This window comes from Mytilus californianus, unplaced genomic scaffold, assembly GCF_021869535.1.
Source record: "Mytilus californianus isolate M0D057914Y unplaced genomic scaffold, xbMytCali1.0.p SCAF_7, whole genome shotgun sequence".
NCBI classification, from domain to species: Eukaryota; Metazoa; Mollusca; class Bivalvia; order Mytilida; family Mytilidae; genus Mytilus; species Mytilus californianus.
Window position 1 is genome coordinate 21,046,847 of NW_026262723.1, and position 19,570 is coordinate 21,066,416.

Genomic DNA, 19,570 nt, shown 5'->3' on the forward strand with positions numbered 1-19,570 from the left:
TGGTTTAACATTCTACCTATTACATATATATATACAGATATAGTATATTGTAATTATGTCTCTGATTAAAGTAATCACAGTGACATATAATATTGTATTTTATGTCTCTGGTAATTACAAATAAATCCATTCGGAGACATAAAAAATAATGAAATGTATAATATTTCTCTGATAAATCTAAGCGCTATTTAGCTATCAACAAAAAAAGATAATTCTTATCTTAAATGCAAATGAATTTGTATTTGTTTATACTATACACCTAAATAATGTTTGATATGAGGACACTTGATTGACAGGCAAACTTGTAGTCTTGTACTCTTATTCAACACTTTAGCGTAATTTTCCGTAATCGTCCAGAATGTTTCTATAATTAGTCTGTGCTCAGTGATCCGAGTTGACCTTTTGATGTCTGCTACAGTATACAGAATCAGCATGTCTGGAAAATCTTTATCGTTTTCCTTTAAATTATATAAAAGTCTGACTAAAAACAGTAAACCTTTATTGACAAAACGATTGTTCCAAACATGCAACAGGTAAATATTTTCTCGTTTTGATAAAAAGCTTATTTTCAGGAGATGAACGTTGAAAAATTTCCATGAATTTTTACCGCAACAGAAATGTAACTTGACCTGCATATGGAACCAATATTTGGAAACTTGAATACTGTCGGGCAAATTTCTGATTGGTTTTGTTTATGTATTCAATCAAGCCAGTAGTAATAAAGTAAACTATAGAGGTATTCTCCCTTTTTAATTTTTACCGTTACCAAAACCCCTTATCTAAAGGACACAAAAAGGGGGAATTTAAGGCATCAGACTGCTTTCTCTGTTGAGAGTCCCCTAAACATCCAAGTCTAAGATTTGAGACTGAAAGATATGCAGGAGGCAAATTTCCTCTCTACTTTCACTTGGGCCAAATCACTGTTTTCAATTCAACAAGGATTTGTATACTATACAAATCCTTGAATTCAACAATCAATTTTCCACATTTTGATGATGTTTAACTTATTTTAATACATATGAGACCACTTTGATAGTTAACTTTTTAAAAGAAAACAGCAGAATAATTCTCATTAAAAAATACCACATATCCAGGGATCTCCATTACCTGTTTTAAGATGGCACACCGCTATCCTCAAATGATCCCCGCTACATTAAATTATTTTCTGCCATTGTTAAATTTTCTTCTGCAACAATCAAAAGATCCCCATCATCGTTAAATTATCTTCAGCCATCATCAAATGATTCCCGCCATAGTTAAATAACTGTCCTATGATTGAAATTGTAGTTAAAATTTGTTTTCGTTTCGCTAGCTGCCTCCATTTTTGTTAGCAATTTTAATCCAAAGGTTTCTGCTGATTACTGTTTTAATTCCTTGTGGGGTATCCCGCTTATGCTTGCTAATCACTTGTACAGTAATATTGACAGGAGAAAACATTGACCAAGATAGAGGATTAATTGCAATATTTAATTATTTTTTAGCAAATTCCACAGAAATTAAGATTGAAAATAAAATTTGAATTCAATTACAAAAAAAAATGGTTTAACAAGATGAACACTTGCTTTTATTGACTTACACAATCAGCATCCCCCTTTTTGAACATAATTACATGCAAAATAACACAAGTTTCAAAAATTATCAATCCCTTTATAAGTGTAAAAATAAATACACGATTATAAACTGCAACTGTATAATCCGAAGAAATTTTGTATTGTAATTCAGAATTCATTTAGTTGTTTACAATCAAATTCAATATCTTTGTTTAGTTTCAACAAAAATTGAATTCTTGTGGTTCTTCAATAATCCTCCAAGATTATAAGCATTTAAGGGAAAAAACTCAAAAACAAATAACGTCATATCGAAACCTATCCATTAGACAACAAGAAGTTGGTGTATTCTTATAAAGCTTTGCAGTCACTTTGAATGATCAATCTCTTATTAGTTTACAGGCCAAGTTTATGTCATCTGAAATTTTTAAAAAGTAAAGCTAGTTATTATATATTAGTACATCTGTCTGCAGAACACGGTTTTTGCAAAGAAATCACTTACTTTTAACTAGTAAAATATTATTTTGGTAAATTAGTATATAAATTTGCCTTGATCCAGTAAACATAACCTATACCTTATTGTAATGACACAGAATTTAAAGCGTGTTTTGTTATGTTTTTAGTCCCCTACCGACGAAGTCGAAGGGGACTTTAGGTTTGCACTCCGTCTGTCTGTCCGTCTGTCAGTCCTGTCAGTCCGGCAAATCAGCTTTCCACACTTTTTTTCTTCAGGCTTGAAGATATTGATTTGATATTTGGTATATTGTTTTATCATGACAAAGTACAGATCAAGTTCGAATTTTGTTCCGGTCTGATAATTTAGTCCAGAGTTATGGACCATAACTCTGGACCATATCTAATGTTAGAGTACTATGTTAAACCATATTTCTGTACAAAGGGAGATAACTCATTTTTTAAAAGACATTCATTGTTAAATTATTTGAAGAATTTTTTAGCAGGTTTGTTTGTCATTTAGTATAAACTAATTTTCTGAATGCTATATATATATAAAGAAAAATTTATGAAGAGAAATCCTTTAATTAGATAATAATCTATTTTTATTAATGTATATATTTCAATTCATTACATTGTGTAGATAAATGTTGTTGACATTTTTTAGATAAGTTACAAATCTATACTAGTTTGTGACAAATGAAAGAAAAAATATTTGGAACTATTAATTATATTTGATTATAATTTGAAAATAGATATACACGGTATTACATCATATCTAATTTTAGAGAACTATTAAACATATCTAATGTTTTTTTCACTCATATAATCAGTTTTCCACACTGTTTTTAGTCATGCTTGAAGATATTGACATGATATTTAGTTTTTGTTTACACCATGACAAGTTATAGAACAAGTTAGCATTTTGTTCCAGTAAAACAAATTTTTACCCGGTAGGGGACTATGTATTGCCATGCAATACTCTCAGAATGCTTGTTTTTTCAGACTTTCTTCTGCTAAAATTATTAATGGTGTAGCGCTTGCCAAAGAAATAAAAGATGAAGTTAAGAAAGAAATTGATGAAGTAGTGGCAGGTGGAAAAAGAAGACCAAAGTTAATTGTTATAAGAGTAGGGGAAGATCCAGCCAGTAAGACTTATGTGAAAAACAAAATAAAGGCATGTGAATATACAGGTAATAACTTATGTAGTTGGGTTTCTGGCTCTTTGACTGTTAACCAGCAACTTTTTTTTATTCATTATGCAAATTGTATCTTTAATAGAAGTTTCAATGTTTCAAACTTACCCTCACATATAATTTTTCTTTAAAATCTTACATAAACATGATAAAACCTTTCCGCAAAAAAGTTGATCATTGATTTATAAAATTATTTTTTAATGAAATATTACAGAAATCAATAAATAAGAAGAAACAAGAGAAAACAAAGGATATGGGGTATCCATCCATGACACATAATCAGTACATGCACTGCAAAAAACACAAACAGCAAAGGAAGAGCGCTTTTATTGCTGTTTTTAATCTCAAAGTAACAGTGAGGCTTTTAACACTGATCATCATTTTACCGTGTTTTTTCAATTTACTGAATATATATATTGATTGTATAGAAATAAATAGATATAAAAACATTCAGTCAAAAAATAGCTGTAGGTGTATGTGTATTGTAATTCTCATTTCATTTCAGAATTTCTTGCTATTAGCATGATTAGCTTTCTTTATTTACATTTTAGAAGATTTCAAAAATAAATACTTACATTTTTGTCGAGCCTTCGACTTTTGTCGAAAAAGGCGAGACATAGCGATCCTACATTCCGTCGGCGTTGTCGTCGGCGGCGTCCACAAATATTCACTCTGTGGTTAAAGTTTTTGAAATTTTAATAACTTTCTCAAACTATCCTGGATTTCTACCAAACTTAGACAGAAGCTTGTTTATGATCATAAGATAGTACCCAGAAGTAAATTTTGCAAAAAAAAATTCCATTTTTTTCGTATTTTACTTATAAATGGACTTAGTTTTTCTGCCAGGAAACATTACATTCACTCTGTGGTTATTGTTTTTGAATTTTAATAACTTTCTTTAACTATCCTAGATTTCTACCAAACTTGGAAAGAAGCTTGTTTATGATTATAAGATAGTATCCAGAAGTAAATTTTGCCAAAAAAAATTCCATTTTTTCCGTGTTTTGCTTATAAATGGACTTAGTTTTTCTGCCAGGAAACATTACATTCACTCTGTGGTTAAAGTTTTTGAAATTTTGATAACTTTCTTAAACTATCCTGGATTTGTACCAAACTTAGAAAGAAGCTTGTTTATGATCATAAGATAGTATCCAGAAGTAAATTTTGCAAAAAAAAAAATCCATTTTTTCTGTATTTTACTTATAAATGGACTTAGTTTTTCTGCCAGTTAACATTACATTCACTCTGTGGTTAAAGTTTTTAAAATTTTAACAACTTTCTTTAACTATCCTGGATTTGTACCAAACATGGACAGAAGCTTGTTTATGATTAAAAGCTAGTATCTAGAAGGAAATTTTTTTAAAATTTAATTCCATTTTTTCCGTATTTTACTTATAAATGGACTTAGTTTTTCTTCCAGTTAACATTACATACAGTCTGCAGTTTAAGTTTTTAAACATTTATTAGATTCATAAACTATCCTGAATTTTTACCAAAATTGGACAGAAGCTACTTACAATCAAAAGATAGTATAGAGAGGAATATTTTTATTAATTTTTTTCCTCATTTTTGTTGAGTCTGCGATTAACAGCAAAAGTAGGCGAGACACTGGGTTCCGTGGAACCCCTTACAATTTTTTGTTTTTAAAGAAGCAAATAAAATATTTTCTAAGTTCCAAGAAAATTTCAGACACTTTCCAAACTCAACAGTATCTTAAATTGGCAAACCCTTAAATATTCTACAAGGATTTTTGAAGGCCAGTCCAGGAACTCGTTATTTTTAACCATGGCGAGTCCAACAGTAAGAAGATGAAATTGTATTGCTATATAATTTATTATTTCAATCCAAATGACAAAAAGAGCAAGGAAAAGAAATCAAATTTAGATTATTTTCATTTTTTTAATATAAAATGATGATAGCAGTTGATACAACATATTACAATCTTAAAAAGCTTCTTTGGACTCACCAATTTTAAAAAGTCCAGAAAGATTTTCATGAGTCCTTACTAGTGAGAACCCTGACAATAACACTTAGTTTGTAGGACAGTCAAGCAAAGTCATCAAACTACCTTAAGTGTATCTAAACTATCAAGTACACATACAATGACATAGTTCACCAACAAAAATCATGTCAAAGTCAGCTAAAATATTAAATAAATGTTATTAGTTAAGGTTGTAAAACTATACAATTAATCACCAACCCTACGACCCAGGCTAGTAAAAGTGGTCTCGGGTAGTAAAGATTTCCTTAAAGAGTACTCGCAAGCCTTTTAAAGTCTAAGAAATTAAATGAAAGCTTCATTGTCAGACTTCTAAATCAAAACGTTTATCCCATAGGCGGATCCAGGGGGGGGGGGGGGGGGGGGGGGGGGGGGCAGGCCCTCCCTTTCGTCGGAAAAATTTGGTTGATTATATAGGGAATCACTGAAGCATGACTGGAGCAGGCCCCCCCTTAGGTCAGTCAGCGGGCCCCCCCTTATGAAAAGTTCTGGATCTGCCACTGTATCCTGACGATTGGATTAGAAATATTTGTACTTTTGAATTGAATACACATAATGATAATGACCTGTACCAGGCCAAGAGCCTGTAGTCTAATACTTTTGGTTGGTAAATATCTGCTACACCTTTTTATACCAACATCGGGACATTGGTTTTCTTTTTCAAATTTTTTCACATTTATTATCCTAGGGCTTTTTGATAGCTAACTATAAAGTATCGGTTTTACTCATTGTTAAAGGCTGAACAGTGACTTGTAGTCCATCGTTTTACTTTGGTCTTTGATGGATAGTTGTCCCGTTTTCACTCATACTACATCTCCATATTTTTTTATTAATGGTGAAAATCATACATTAAGCATTTTAAGTAACCATATCTTCATAGAGTTTCTTAATTTACAGGTATCGAAAGTGAAAGTATAACCTTACCGACGACAGTAAGTGAAGATGAACTGTTGAACCTTATTAATAAACAAAACAATGACGATAGTGTAGATGGCATTCTTGTGCAGCTTCCTGTACCAGAACACATTACAGAGAGAAAAGTATGTAATGCTGTCACACCCAGTAAAGATGTGGATGGTTTTAATGTGATAAATGTTGGACGATTATGTTCGGACCAGATGACCTTTATTCCAGCAACACCAGCAGGTGTAATGGAAGTTATACGAAGAACAGGTAAAATTAAGAAAGGGAGATCATATGAAGTCACTTTTCAATCTATGCACAAATTGTCTAGAGTTATAGGAGTAAAAAAGAAATTTCTAGAGGTTTAATATTGATGTGTAAATTAAGAGATAACTGTATTGTATTTGAAGCTTTGCAGATGTCCATCAGTAGTTTTACTGTCGCAAATTGAGTTTACCTGGCGACACATAGCAGAGATAGGTAAACGGATATACATGACAGTAAAACTACCGATGAACGTCCGCATGGCTTCAAATACAATACAGTTTTCTCTATTGTAATGCAAAAGAAACAAATCATTCAATTTAAGTCATTATTTCAGTGTAAAATTTTCATTAAACAAAAATTCTGCGAAATGATGTTATCTTCTTTGGCAATTAAACTAGGTGACGTCATAGGTATGCTTCCGGTGTCAAACGTAAACACCGGATGTATCTTGTCTGCCTCAGAATGTAATGAAATTTGATAAAAAGAAGATCAAAATGTGAGTTTTTTTGCCTATTATGGGAGACATTACATTGTCAATACATTCCGAAATCAAAATGTCAGCTTCCCTTAGTTACAGACTGGCAGATAAAGAATTTTACGCCGATTGTCATCCAATCAGAACCATTGATACAAACGAATTGCATTAGAATTGGGCCTATGCACTCACAAACTCAATAAGTGTAAAGATCTCTCATTCGGTTTGATAGTGCATTAGCCCAGTTTACACATCAATAGTCTCTAGGAAAATGTGTTTAGTCCTTATTATTCTCCACCAAAACATTTGTTTATTTTTTCTTTAAATTTCACTGATTGTGTATCGCTTTAAGATTATAGCACAATGAAATTGACACAGTGTTTACATAGATTACAAAAGTAGTTCTGGAAAATTGTTCTATCAAGTGTAAACCAATTAAAGTAATTCAAACAGAGCAATTGCATTCAAGTATTTGTGGATATGCCAATCATATAAGAATAAGGATTATTTAGAGCCTTAATATATTTGTCTGTATTGTTTTAACTTAATATATTTGTCTGTATTGTTTTAACCTAATATATTTGTCTGTATTGAATTAACTTAATATATTTGTCTGTATTGTTTTAACCTAATATATTTGTCTGTATTGAATTAACTTAATATATTTTTCTGTATTGTTCATTTATTGTCTTCCCATTCTGGTGGGTTTTTTATGTTGTTGGGTTTGCGTGCGATTGTAGACCCGTAATCTTCTTTATATATACCAAAATAACATTATAAATATGATAAATAGATAGTTATGACTATTTCTTAATGCAGGTATAGAAACTTTTGGGAAGAATGCAGTTGTTTGTGGGAGATCTAAAAATGTTGGCATGCCATGTGCCATGTTGTTACATGCTGATGGCAAATATGAGACACAAGCAGGTATGTACTACTACATGTACAATATGAGTATTTACTACTAACACCTATAATGTTTGTTGTAAAGGTACAGAATTAATGTATGTAGCAGTGACCTTATTGTGCAGAATTTCAGAATTTCAAGGGATCTACCAGGGATCAAATTAGCAGATAGTTGCATGAGATTGGCAAATGTGTTATTTCTAATACAAGTGATTGTCAAATTTCTATAGCAGAATCAGGTGGACAAATAGTCAAGCTAAATATCTATTTATATTCCCCTTTCCAGATTTGGGTTGGACATAGTTTTAAACAAAAATTAGATGTTTAATTTTCTTTCAGACAAGGTGAACCCCATTTACATAAATCAATAAACAGCTTGGCTATTGCATAATCTGCCATGTGGCAAACATAATTGTCTTGAATATCTATACCATGCTGGTTATAATATACTGTAAATTCAGAAATTATTGGGATAGTTGGACAAAAGACACAAATGCGAGTTTTATTATTTAGATTTCAGGAATTGCTGTATACAAATAATACTATTAAAATTTAAAATGTCAGTTTTTTTATTTTTGCAATACATGTACCAATCTCATCTCAATTTTTGCAATAATAAAATCATCACAAAAATTTCTGAATCTCCAGTATTTAACGTAAAGTATTTATGATGTGACATGTCTAAATTTAATCTCCTGTGTACTGAATATTAAGTTTTGAAAGTATTCTATAAATGACTTTCTTACAAATTATTTTCCAACAGGTGCCCCCATAAAACAGATTATATTTACTATAAAGCTAATAATACAGAGTTCTTGAGAAGTGGTGGTCTTAAGGTTTTGACCATTGAAATTTTGCAAAGGACTGACACAATTTTGGTATTTTGCAATAGAAATAATAGTGAGGACCAGCAGATTTTCTTCAAGTACTTCCAGTGAAAAAAAGATTTCGAGATCTCCAAAATGGTCTAATTAAAAGCATTTTATTTTTGACTAAAAACATCAGATGTTTACTGTGTGTGTATCTCCTACTGCTTGATCCTTGGTGACAGTTGAAATGGTACATTAACATTTATTTCTCTTCTTTTAGGTGATGCCACAGTGACTATGTGCCACAGATATACACCTCCAGAACAGTTACCAGTATTTACCAAGACCGCAGATATTTTGGTGGTGGCCTGTGGAATACCTAAGTTGATAACTGCAGATATGGTGAAAGAAGGTGCAGCTGTGATAGATATTGGTATAAATAGAATTGTGGATGAAAAAACTGGAAAGACTAGGCTAGTTGGAGATGTTGATTTTGAAGGTAATATAATAGATTTTGATTACTGGTAGATATTTTTTTTGAAGGAGTTGGATAGTTTTATCTGTTTAGAGGCAAAGAAAGATTATTCAGTGCTGTTTATTATGGTTTTACACCTTTAAATATCTACACATTTAAGGTGGTACCTAACACTACAGGGAGATAAATCTGTAAAAATCAGCTTAACTTTTTAATAACGTTGTATTGTAAAGGAAATATTAAGCTTCTCAATGATCAAAATTAGTGTTTGTCAAACTGCTATATAACCAATGAAATTTTTCTGATAAAGTGGTTGGTTCAAATTTTTTGAAATTTTAATATTTTTGTCAAAGGGTCAAAGTAAACATTTTGTCGAAATTTTATGAAATTTAAATGAGCCAAATTAATAGTAGTCAAGGTGTTGGGTACCACCTTAAATATTTTAATGGTGATACAATTTATTGTTGTTGGGTATCCACTAAGATTTGACAAGTAACTCTGTTGCATATATATATAACGTAAAGTAGTTTGCTATGACATAAATAGAATAATCTTTATTTCAAGAGGACAACCTCATTAGCCAAAGCTTATCCTCCTGAGGGTCCTCAAAACAACTTTCATATATGTAAATAAGAAGATGTGGTATGAGTGCCAGTGAGACAACTCTCCATCCAAGTCACGATGTGTAAAAAGTAAACAATTATAGGTTAAAGTACGGCCTTCAACACGGTGCCTTGGCTCACACCAAACAGCAAGCTATAAAGGGCCCCAATACATGAATTATACCTGTACAACATAAGATAAAATTACCTTATATAAACATATTTAAACTTGTACAGCAAATGCTTCAACATATTATTCACAAACTAATTGAAAAAAAAAATAATAACATTTATCTTAAACTATCTAAAAGATTTCACTTCTGAAGGAAAATTCTTCCATATTTTTGCCCCAGAGTACATTGATGTTTTCTTCATAAAATTGTTGCAGGCAGGTTGTACAGTATAAGACAAAAATACTACTGAATAAAACCAGAAAAGACACTTAAAGGTCTTCATAATAAACAAGTGTCTGGATCATATGTAAACTTTATAATCACCTGAGTCTAGATATGTTGTAAATAAACAGGGTCAATATTGTCAAAACATAAATTACAAGAAATTTAACTTTTGTAATTATGGTAAACATTTGATGAAATACAAAATATACAAGCTCGGACTCATTCCAATAGGTTGTTATTCCTGCCTTCTTATTATTGACTTAGATAAGAGAGTCTCATTTATTCCTCCCATAATTCTTTTTAAAAAAACATACTTATTTTTACTTTTTATTCATTTTCCAAACGATGGGACGCAAGACGTACAAAAAAATTGAATAAAATAGAATTACATGAAAGGAGGCAATGAAGTTCATATGAATATCAGTTAACATTATTGCTTGATTTACAGAAGTAGCCAAGAAGGCCAGTTACATCACACCAGTGCCAGGGGGTATGGGACCAATGACTGTAGCTATGTTGATGAAGAATACCATGATGGCTTACAAAAAAGAGATTAACTTTGATTGATGATAGCTAGAATCTAAGTGCTTTCTATCCGTAAGATATATTGATTTGATTTGTAATTATTCAATATCTTTACAAGATAAAAGGAAAAGTTATGAGTTTGTGGTACATTACATTAAAATTGAATATAATTCATGATTTTTTATTATACAGGATGTTGGTTTTGACAAAAGGACCCCCCCCCCCCTTTTTTTTTTAGTTTCAATATTATAGAAGGTGTCTTTTTCCAAGAAATTATATTCTCTCAAAAAAGTATTTGATGAAATATTAATTTTCTAATTTTTAGTTGAGAGAGACCAGTAAGTTCTTATATGAGTTTATATTGAAGATACAGAGAATTACTATGAGTAGGGAAAATTTCACATCCAATGGAGCACAGCATTACATGACATCATAATCAGGGCTTCCAAAATTATTTTTAGCCAGCCGGACATTTTATATATTATCCCGATTTTAATACTTAAGACTAAATAAACAAAAGGCAATTATGGTAATCAGTTGCCGAGTTGGCCATCCCAGTGATTGACATTAAAAAGAAACGATATTAAACTTTCTTTGATTCAAATTCGAAGTTCTGACGTAAACTGGCAGTGCATCATTTGAAGTGTGCAACATCAGCGTACTTATATCTGCCTTAGACTCTTTATTTGTGAAAAAAAACGTTGTCAAAAACTTTACTTTCGTTTTTAAATCTAATACCGGATGTTATCTTGACAATGCTAAAACATGAACCAGAGACAGATACGTAAATTCGGTGTACGTTTGCAAAGCATGAAAGAGTGTAAGTAGCTCATTCTTGTGTATAATTTGGAGTTTAGTATGACGTCCATTATCACTGAACTAGTATACATATTTGTTTAGGGGCCAGCTGAAGGACACTTCCGGGTGCGGGAGTTTCTCGCTGCATTGAAGACCCATTGGTGGCCTTCAGCTGTTGTCTGCTCTATGGTCGGGTTGTTGTCTCTTTGACACATTCCCCATTTCCATTCTCAATTTTATACGTTATTTCTTCAAGAAAATTATCGAAATAAACGTGAGATAAAGGTATCAATGACAATTTAAGCACTTTATGAAGAAATAAGAATGCATAATTAAATTTCACACCTGCGCACATGCGCACACGTGTTATTGTTCAAACAGAGTCATGTCTCTGGTTCAAACAACGTGGTTATGACGATTTTTCATTTTCACCTTTTTAATTTTTTCATCAAATCATATTTGTTAACGTTTTTCTGATAATTTAAATCTTTTTGACTAAATTAATTAGATGCAAACCGCTGAAATGTAAGAAAATAACTTTGAATAGACTGATCAATGTCCGGTTCAAAATAGTTTACCTGTCACCTGAACAGGTAAATTTCAGCTGTTCGACAACTAATTAGCCTTGTTTAAATGAGAAGGTATTAAAGAAGGGTTGTTTTGATAGTACTTAATGATCATGTCACTTTTATGACCAGAAATGTGTGGCTGTTAAAGGCAAAAGGTTGAGTCAAAAAGATCGCGAGTTATGTTAAAATGACCGTCTCTTAAGAAAGCCTTGAAAACTAAAAAGTAGATGACCGTTTCGTGCTTTGCCCAGCCGCACTTTTACCGGACATTATACAACTGTCTGGAATATATGACTGTATTGGAAGCCTTGATCAAAATATAAAATTTCTTGCTTGAGTTGCAGATATTCAATCTTCAATTTTAAACAATTACAAGTGTTTAGTTCTTTTGTAAAACCAATATTTCAAATTGTTGATCCTTAGCGCCAACATAGAAAACTTGTTTTAGTGATGTATTATTATTTGTATTTGCAATTAATTCATCTACAAATAAAATCTCATTTGAACAATTGGCCCATAGAATATTATAGTAGTTGCATTTACCTCCTATGGAACATTTTCCTTATTTATGGAAAAATGTATAATTTTCATTTCAGATTAATGGCAGCTGGAAAGAGAAGAGTCTCGTCTTATGAAATTACTGGCCACATTATTTACATGCATTATTTACATATTTAACATTGTTAAAGACTTTGATTTTTAAGTTTTTTGTTATGACACATTTTGTTATCATTGTAAAATACCATTTTCATGATTATAAGCTTTTATAACTTTGAAGTGCTTGAGATATTTCACTTGGTACTTGGTTGCTTTTCTTTTGCTATATTGGAAATTACTGTTATTTTATTACATTTTTTGTTGTTGAATTTTTTTTTTTTTTTTTTGGGTGCTAGATTTTGAATTAAATGAAGTTATTATTTGATTTCTTAAAACAGTATACCTGGATATATACATTTTCTGGAAAGATTTTATGAATCAGGTTGCCAGTTGAACTCTCTTTCTTATTTTCCTTTATCAATTTAATCCTTATAACTGTAAATAGGAAGGTAAAACAACTCACTTTGAAGGCCTAGATAATTAATGTTTAGTAGCATGAATCAGATTTCAAACAAAAATGTAACTTTTCTACAGGTGAGATTTCAGTTTTTGTATGAAATCTTGTTTTGAAAAACACTTTTTACATACAGATTTTTTTTTATTTCATGTCTAAATCCAGAGCTATGACTTGGTTGTTTTATTGGTATAAGACACAAAATGATACTGAATATAGCATAATAATATGCCAAGACAAGTGTGTATAAAGTTTTTGTTAGTGGACAGTTATTTAAAGAGTCTTTGATGTAATATATGTTATAAATAGTCAAAGAGACAACATTTTTAATAACATATTTCAAGTTTGTCAGGTGTTAGATCATGCGTTGACAAGTGTTTGATCATTTAGATGTTTTTACCAGAGATTTCATTGTGGTTTGAAACTAGTTTTTTTTACAGTGGTTTGAAAATGTGTAATCATTTTATTTCAAGTTTTCATTCATCAAAGTATCATGAAAATATTTGTTTTAATTTTTGCATTTCTCAACATAGAGACCTGTTCATTTTAATAGAAAAGAGGCAGAAACTTGAATTGTATGCACTGCGGTTTATTGAAATTTTTTAGTGCAAATACACATGTATAGAATTGAATATTTTTTTTATTAATAAATTCATTATAAGAATATGTTTATTTTACACTGAAATGAAAATATTTATGTTCTACATCTGTTTGAAACTAGTGAAATAAGTAAGAAAAGTCATACAATGTTTCCATATTCATCAAATCCAATTTTTAAAGTGATTGCTTAGGGTGTCAACGTATATTTGTTCTGCCTAACAGAAGTTCCACTGGAAACTTTGTTATATACAATGTCATAATATCTGTTCCTGTTGGAACAAATATTCTATACCATTTATTCCGTTAGGAACATTTACTGTAATATTTATTCCAGTGGAAATAATATTCCAGAATATTGTTTCCATTTGAACTTCTATTCCGTGACAAGGGTATTGATTTTTTGAAAATTCAACAAAAAAGGGAGGAGAAATGTTGTATTCCATGTAAAATGATGATAGAAAGGTCCTCATCATTTATAGGTAATAAGTCAAATATTGTCAATCATTTTCTTGAAACTGACGAAATCATTCAGGATTTCTCTTTTATGCATGCTATTAAAATAAGTAGTTTTGAATACCAAAGACTCATGTTATGTCAACCAATGAAAGTCTTCAGAACAACAAGTACAAGTGGATTTATTAAAGAGTAAACAATGTGCCATGAAAAGTATAATCAGCAGGAATTATAGGAGAAAACATTTGATAAATTTACATTACAATAGGAAGTGTTTAACGTTGTCCACAGTAACTAACTGCTGTACTGTAAGTCAGATGATTTGAAAAATTTAGTAATACTCAGGTTTTTATGATAGAACAAATGTATGCATATCTTTATAGCTCACTGGGGGGCCATGTGAGCTTATACCATCACTTGGCGTCCGTCGTCATCCGTGGTCTGTCGTCGCCTGTTGTCGTCTGTCATCGTAAACTATTTAAAAAATCTTCTCCTCTGAAACTACTGGGCCAATTACCTTCAAACTTTAACTAAATGTTCCTTAGGGTATCTTGTGTATAAATTGTATCCGAAGTTTGAATCCATCGACAAACATGGCCGCCATGGCTAAAAATAAAACATAAGGGTCAAATGCAGTTTTTGGCTTATATCTCAAAAACTAAATCTGTTACAGCAAATGTGACTGGGGTAAAATTGTTTAATTGGTCAAGATCTATCAGCCCTGAAATTTTCAGACGAATCGAACAACCCGTTGTTGGGTTGCTGCCACCGAATTGGTAGTTTTAACAAAATTTTGCAGTTTTTTGTTATTATTTTGAATATTATTATAGATATATATAAACTGTAAGCAGCAATAATGTTCAGCAAAGTAAGATCTACAAAAAAGTTAATATGACCATAATTGTCAATTGACCCCTTAAGGAGTTATTGCCCTTTAAAGACAATTTTACACAATTTGTTCATCAAGTTTGCTAACATTTAAAAATCTTCTCCTCTGAAATACAGGTGAGCGGTTCAGGCTCTTGAGAGCCTCTTGTTTTAAATTATTACACAGATGGTATTTAAGCAGGATCTGTAAATTTTTATATGTATTTATTTTGATGCGGAGTTTGTTTTTTTTGTCTTTAGTCAATATCCGTCTTTCATTGTAAGCTAAACTGCTTTACATATCATGAATAATGTTATAGAACACAGATGATTTTTAGTATTGCAAAACTGTTTAGGCAAGAAGCAAATGAAATCTGTGTTTCTTAGATTTCATTTATTTGCATGACTGTGCAGTTGATTGTCTCTCATGTTCACAAAAAATTATAAGTCTGGTGTCTTTGATTAGTTTTCACTAATGTTCTTTTAGTTTCTGGTAGTTACTGTGAATTCATTATTATTTGTGGAACACAGATTTTTGGGGGATTTCATTGGTATATTTAAACCACAGATTTACATGTTCAACACAGTACAAACTTTCTATATGCTTGTATGCAGACTTTGGTAAATCAATGAAATATGTATCCTTAAAATACAAGCTTTTGAAAGTCTGACAAGAAAATTGGTATCCACGAAAATAAATGAATCCACAGTATTTTAATGTGTAAATATTATTAGGTATGATTTAAGTAAAGTTCAAAATTTTCAAAATTTAATCATTTTGATTGTAAAATAGATGATTCTTCTCCCCTCCCCAAATTACCTTATTGTCAAAATTACATAAGCTTTACATATGATGGGTTATATTAACTAAAGAAAAGAGGCCAGTTAAGATGTAGATAAAACGTCTGTAGGGTTATTAGACCTGGTGCTGAATATTTATTGCCTTGTTCCTGCCTTGTAATTTTGATATCATCTGTCAATGTAAACATTTCTTTCCACAGTGTTGGTATTCCCTGAATGACATATTGATTGATGTACAACATGTCCAGGTATGATAAGGTTGTTGTGTTTAAGACTTAATCTGGTGATTTTTTTTATTTCAATAGATGATAGTTGCACGGAAGTTTTGTTTCATAGTATAATGTTGATTCATTATTATTAGTTGGGTACCAATTTTCATGGTTTTCGTGGGTATAGGTGAATTACAATTTTAAGTGTTCAACAAAGTGGAAATTTCTGATAGCCTCGTATGCAAACTGCGACAAAACCAGTAAATCAAGTATCCAGGAAATACAATATTTCTTCAATCCTGGAAAATTGGTACCCATGAACATAATTGGATCCAAATTACTTAGTATTTTATGAATTTTTACCTGTTTTAACCTAATATTTTACTTTCTTGTGTTGTACTCAGCAGAGAATCTCATTAACAAGTTGAAATTTACCATTACTGAGATACTGTCATTTGTATTGTATTTATGAATGAGCCACTTTGTTTATGACACAGTGCCAGACTGTGCCTTATATATTGTATTTTGATATAACTCTCTTGATTGTTAAATGCTTATTGGGAAGGGGTTGCTAATTTTATTTTAAAAAATTGAGTAATTTTTGTTCCGCAGTAGGTAATGGTAATTTTGAACTTAGTATATTGATACCAGTGATTTAACTATAGTATATACAATTATTTTGTTGTTAGAAATATTCATTTTTATATCATTCCAAATTGGCAGACACAGATCCAGCCATTTTGAAAAGGGGGGTTCCAACCCCCGGAACACCATGAAATGTTCACATGATTAAAAAAAAAATAAAAAAAGGGGGAGGGTCCAACTCTGGGACCACCCCTTGATCCGCCAATGGTTGCCATTCATTTCTGGAATATGAATGAGTTTTTTTCTATTCATCATATTTATCTAATTATACAAAATTCCTAAATATATATGCCATTGAAAAGCAGAGGTAGAAAAATGTTGCTGCCATGGCTTCCTTTGTCAAGAAATAGTTAAGAAAAATAAAATGTCTCTAACTGCTTTACAGGTTAAACTAAAATGTCTGCCCAAAAGGAAAATATCTCTTAAGAGATTATAATGCCCAAAAGGGAAATAACTCCTAGTGATTTAAGTTCCTAAATATATCTACATGATATTATATAATTGTATAATGCTATTCATCAAGGATTTCATGGAAGCCTTAGTGACCTTGAATTGTCATAAATTGAATACACAATGTAGGCGTACTTTCTGTTACTACCTCTATTTTATGGAACACATTATGTTTAATTATACATGTAAATCAGTGACCCTTGAATTAAGAATGATTTGTAATGAATATTGTAACTTACACTTAAATTCAAGGCGATTATGAAATAAAATATTTGTAAAATGCAGAGAATCTAGTAATGCACAAATTAATTTTGTATTTGTTAACAGTGTACTCAAAATTTATGTATATGAATTTTTTATGAACATTTTTGAATTATTGAATTTTAATTTACTGTAATAAATCTGTAATAAACCAATATGATATATATAATTTTATGGCAGGAAAGAAACATACATATAAGCTATAAAAAAAAAAATTTAATCAAAATTGTTTTGATGGTAATTATCTTTATTGTTAAAATTTGAATTTAAAATAAAAATAACTATTTAAATTATTCCACTTAATTTTTGTTTTTTTGTGCAAACTTTACATTCAAGATTTACTTTCATTTCATTTGTTACTCCAAAAAAGTAGAAGATTTTCAGGTGAATTAATCAAAATAAAAAAAAACAACAGTATTTTATTATATTATGAATGTATAGAATTATGAATGACTTTAAATGGCACTGATTTTTTTCATTCCTTGAAAGGGTATAAATACTTGTTGAAACTAAAGATAAAATTGTTATCTTAATGGTAGATTTAGGACTTGAGTGCATGAACATTGATAAACACTCTAATTATGACCCCAATAGGTTCAGTTGTTGTAGCCGTATGTTGTCTAAATTTTAATAAACAATTGAAATGAAATATCCAGAAACTAATCTCAATTCTAGCATAAAAACTGCTAAAATGCAAAATTTTAAACAAACAGTGAATTTTACATCCATATATTTTAACTGTTTTATTTTAAACAATTTATTCATGAATAAAAAAGGATAACTAAAAAGCTTAACTTAGACTGCAACATAAATACACAAATTTGCCAAAAAAGGTTATCTAGAGGTCAATAGAAAGTTATCTTACACTTTATGCTATGAAAAATATAATGTATATATGTTTCATCCACATATCAGCATTAGTACATAAATTTACTGAATGAGTTTGTTTTATCTTGTATTTGCTATATTTCACACAGAAAATGCTGTAGATATTTTTAGAATAAAAAATTTTGAAAACTTATTTGGAACATGGGAAAGGAGTATTTGATCTGTTCTGATTTATAGAGTCCACAACAATGTCACAGTAAATAAAGAAACTGATAATGGTTTGTCATAGAATTATTGTTAAGTATTAGATTTGTTTTGTTTTGTAGCAAATTTATTAAATATCTAGTCTCATTTAAAATTGTGTGCATGTTTTGTACTATGTTATGTCTGTTATTGTAAAATTTAAAACATAAACAGGCTAATATAAAACAATTGTTATGAACATGTTAAGAATAATGCAGGGGTATTAGAATTGGATAATTTGAAGAAGAAAACAGTGTACAAATGTAGGTTCAGTGTCATACTTAGCCACATTTAATATGAAAAAGTGACAACTATTTCATTGCCCAAAATTCTTTAAGGTTTCAATCTATAAAATATTGATAAAAAAACTGTGTCATTCTTTCTTTCTATGAGTTTGACTGTCCCTCTGGTATCTTTCGTCCCTCATTTTTCCTATCTAGTCAGTTATTAAAGTAGCTCTTAGTCTTTCTAAAATTAGATTATCTCTAGAAAATGAGGAGAGAATCAATGAAAGTAAGCATATTGATAGGCTAGCTTAAAATTCTTAATTTAACCATTGGCAAGTATGAAACCTACCAACTTCTCATCCATATATAATTTTTAATAATCTACCTGTAATTAAAAATTTATAAAATAAAAATGTCGAGCATAATGTGAAATTTCTAGATAGTTATAACAGGTATTTGACATAAGAATTATAATTTTCGTGTACTTTTAAATAAATGTTTTCAGATAGTTTGTTTGGTCAAATATTATAGATTTACGAAAAGAATTTCTAGTTAATTATTATTCAATTGAATTGTAATATACTTCACCAAAATCATTGAGAGTGTTTTTAAACATGTTTTATAAAATGTTTTATTTTGGAATGCTTTATTGAGTAATAAATATATTTTAATCATGTTTTGCTATTTAACTTTATTCAGCAAAAAGGTTAGATGATGCATTAGATTCTGCAATAGAACAGATTAAGCCATGAAACCAGAGACTTTTAAAAGATTGTATCCCCTACCATGATCTATTCCCCTTGCAAAACATGGATACTCTCAAGGCTTTTTAAAACTATTGAGTTTTGCAGCATTTAACTTGGGTCTTTACATGATGTTTTTAATAAAAAAAGTTTTGCAGTTTGTACTGAGCAGAATTATGATTATCTACTCGGTATTGTGGATTTGTTCTGTTTTTAGCTGATTGAAATGGAAAGATTTTATTTTATATAAATGATCCTCCATACAGTGCC

At 30.4% G+C, this 19,570-nt stretch overlaps 1 protein-coding gene across 1 annotated transcript; it reads left to right on the top strand.

Annotated features, from left to right (window-relative positions):
* Positions 1-406: 406 nt before the first annotated feature.
* LOC127707629 (bifunctional methylenetetrahydrofolate dehydrogenase/cyclohydrolase, mitochondrial-like) lies at positions 407-19,233 on the top strand. Its single transcript, XM_052212242.1, has 7 exons — positions 407-533; positions 3,006-3,193; positions 6,093-6,368; positions 7,660-7,767; positions 8,836-9,054; positions 10,479-10,627; positions 12,519-19,233. The coding sequence occupies exons 1-6, from the start codon at positions 433-435 to the stop codon at positions 10,595-10,597; spliced, it is 1,011 nt and encodes a 336-aa protein (XP_052068202.1). The 5' UTR covers positions 407-432; the 3' UTR covers positions 10,598-10,627; positions 12,519-19,233.
* The last annotated feature ends 337 nt before the right edge of the window (positions 19,234-19,570 follow it).

Excerpts from the sequence above, each read along its gene's own strand:
- LOC127707629 (XM_052212242.1), top strand. The coding sequence starts at position 433 with ATGTCTGGAAAATCTTTATCGTTTTCCTTTAAATTATATAAAAGTCTG. Across the intron at positions 7,768-8,835 it reads CAAATATGAGACACAAGCAG|GTGATGCCACAGTGACTATG; the intron begins GTATGTACTACT and ends CTCTTCTTTTAG. Across the intron at positions 9,055-10,478 it reads TGGAGATGTTGATTTTGAAG|AAGTAGCCAAGAAGGCCAGT; the intron begins GTAATATAATAG and ends CTTGATTTACAG.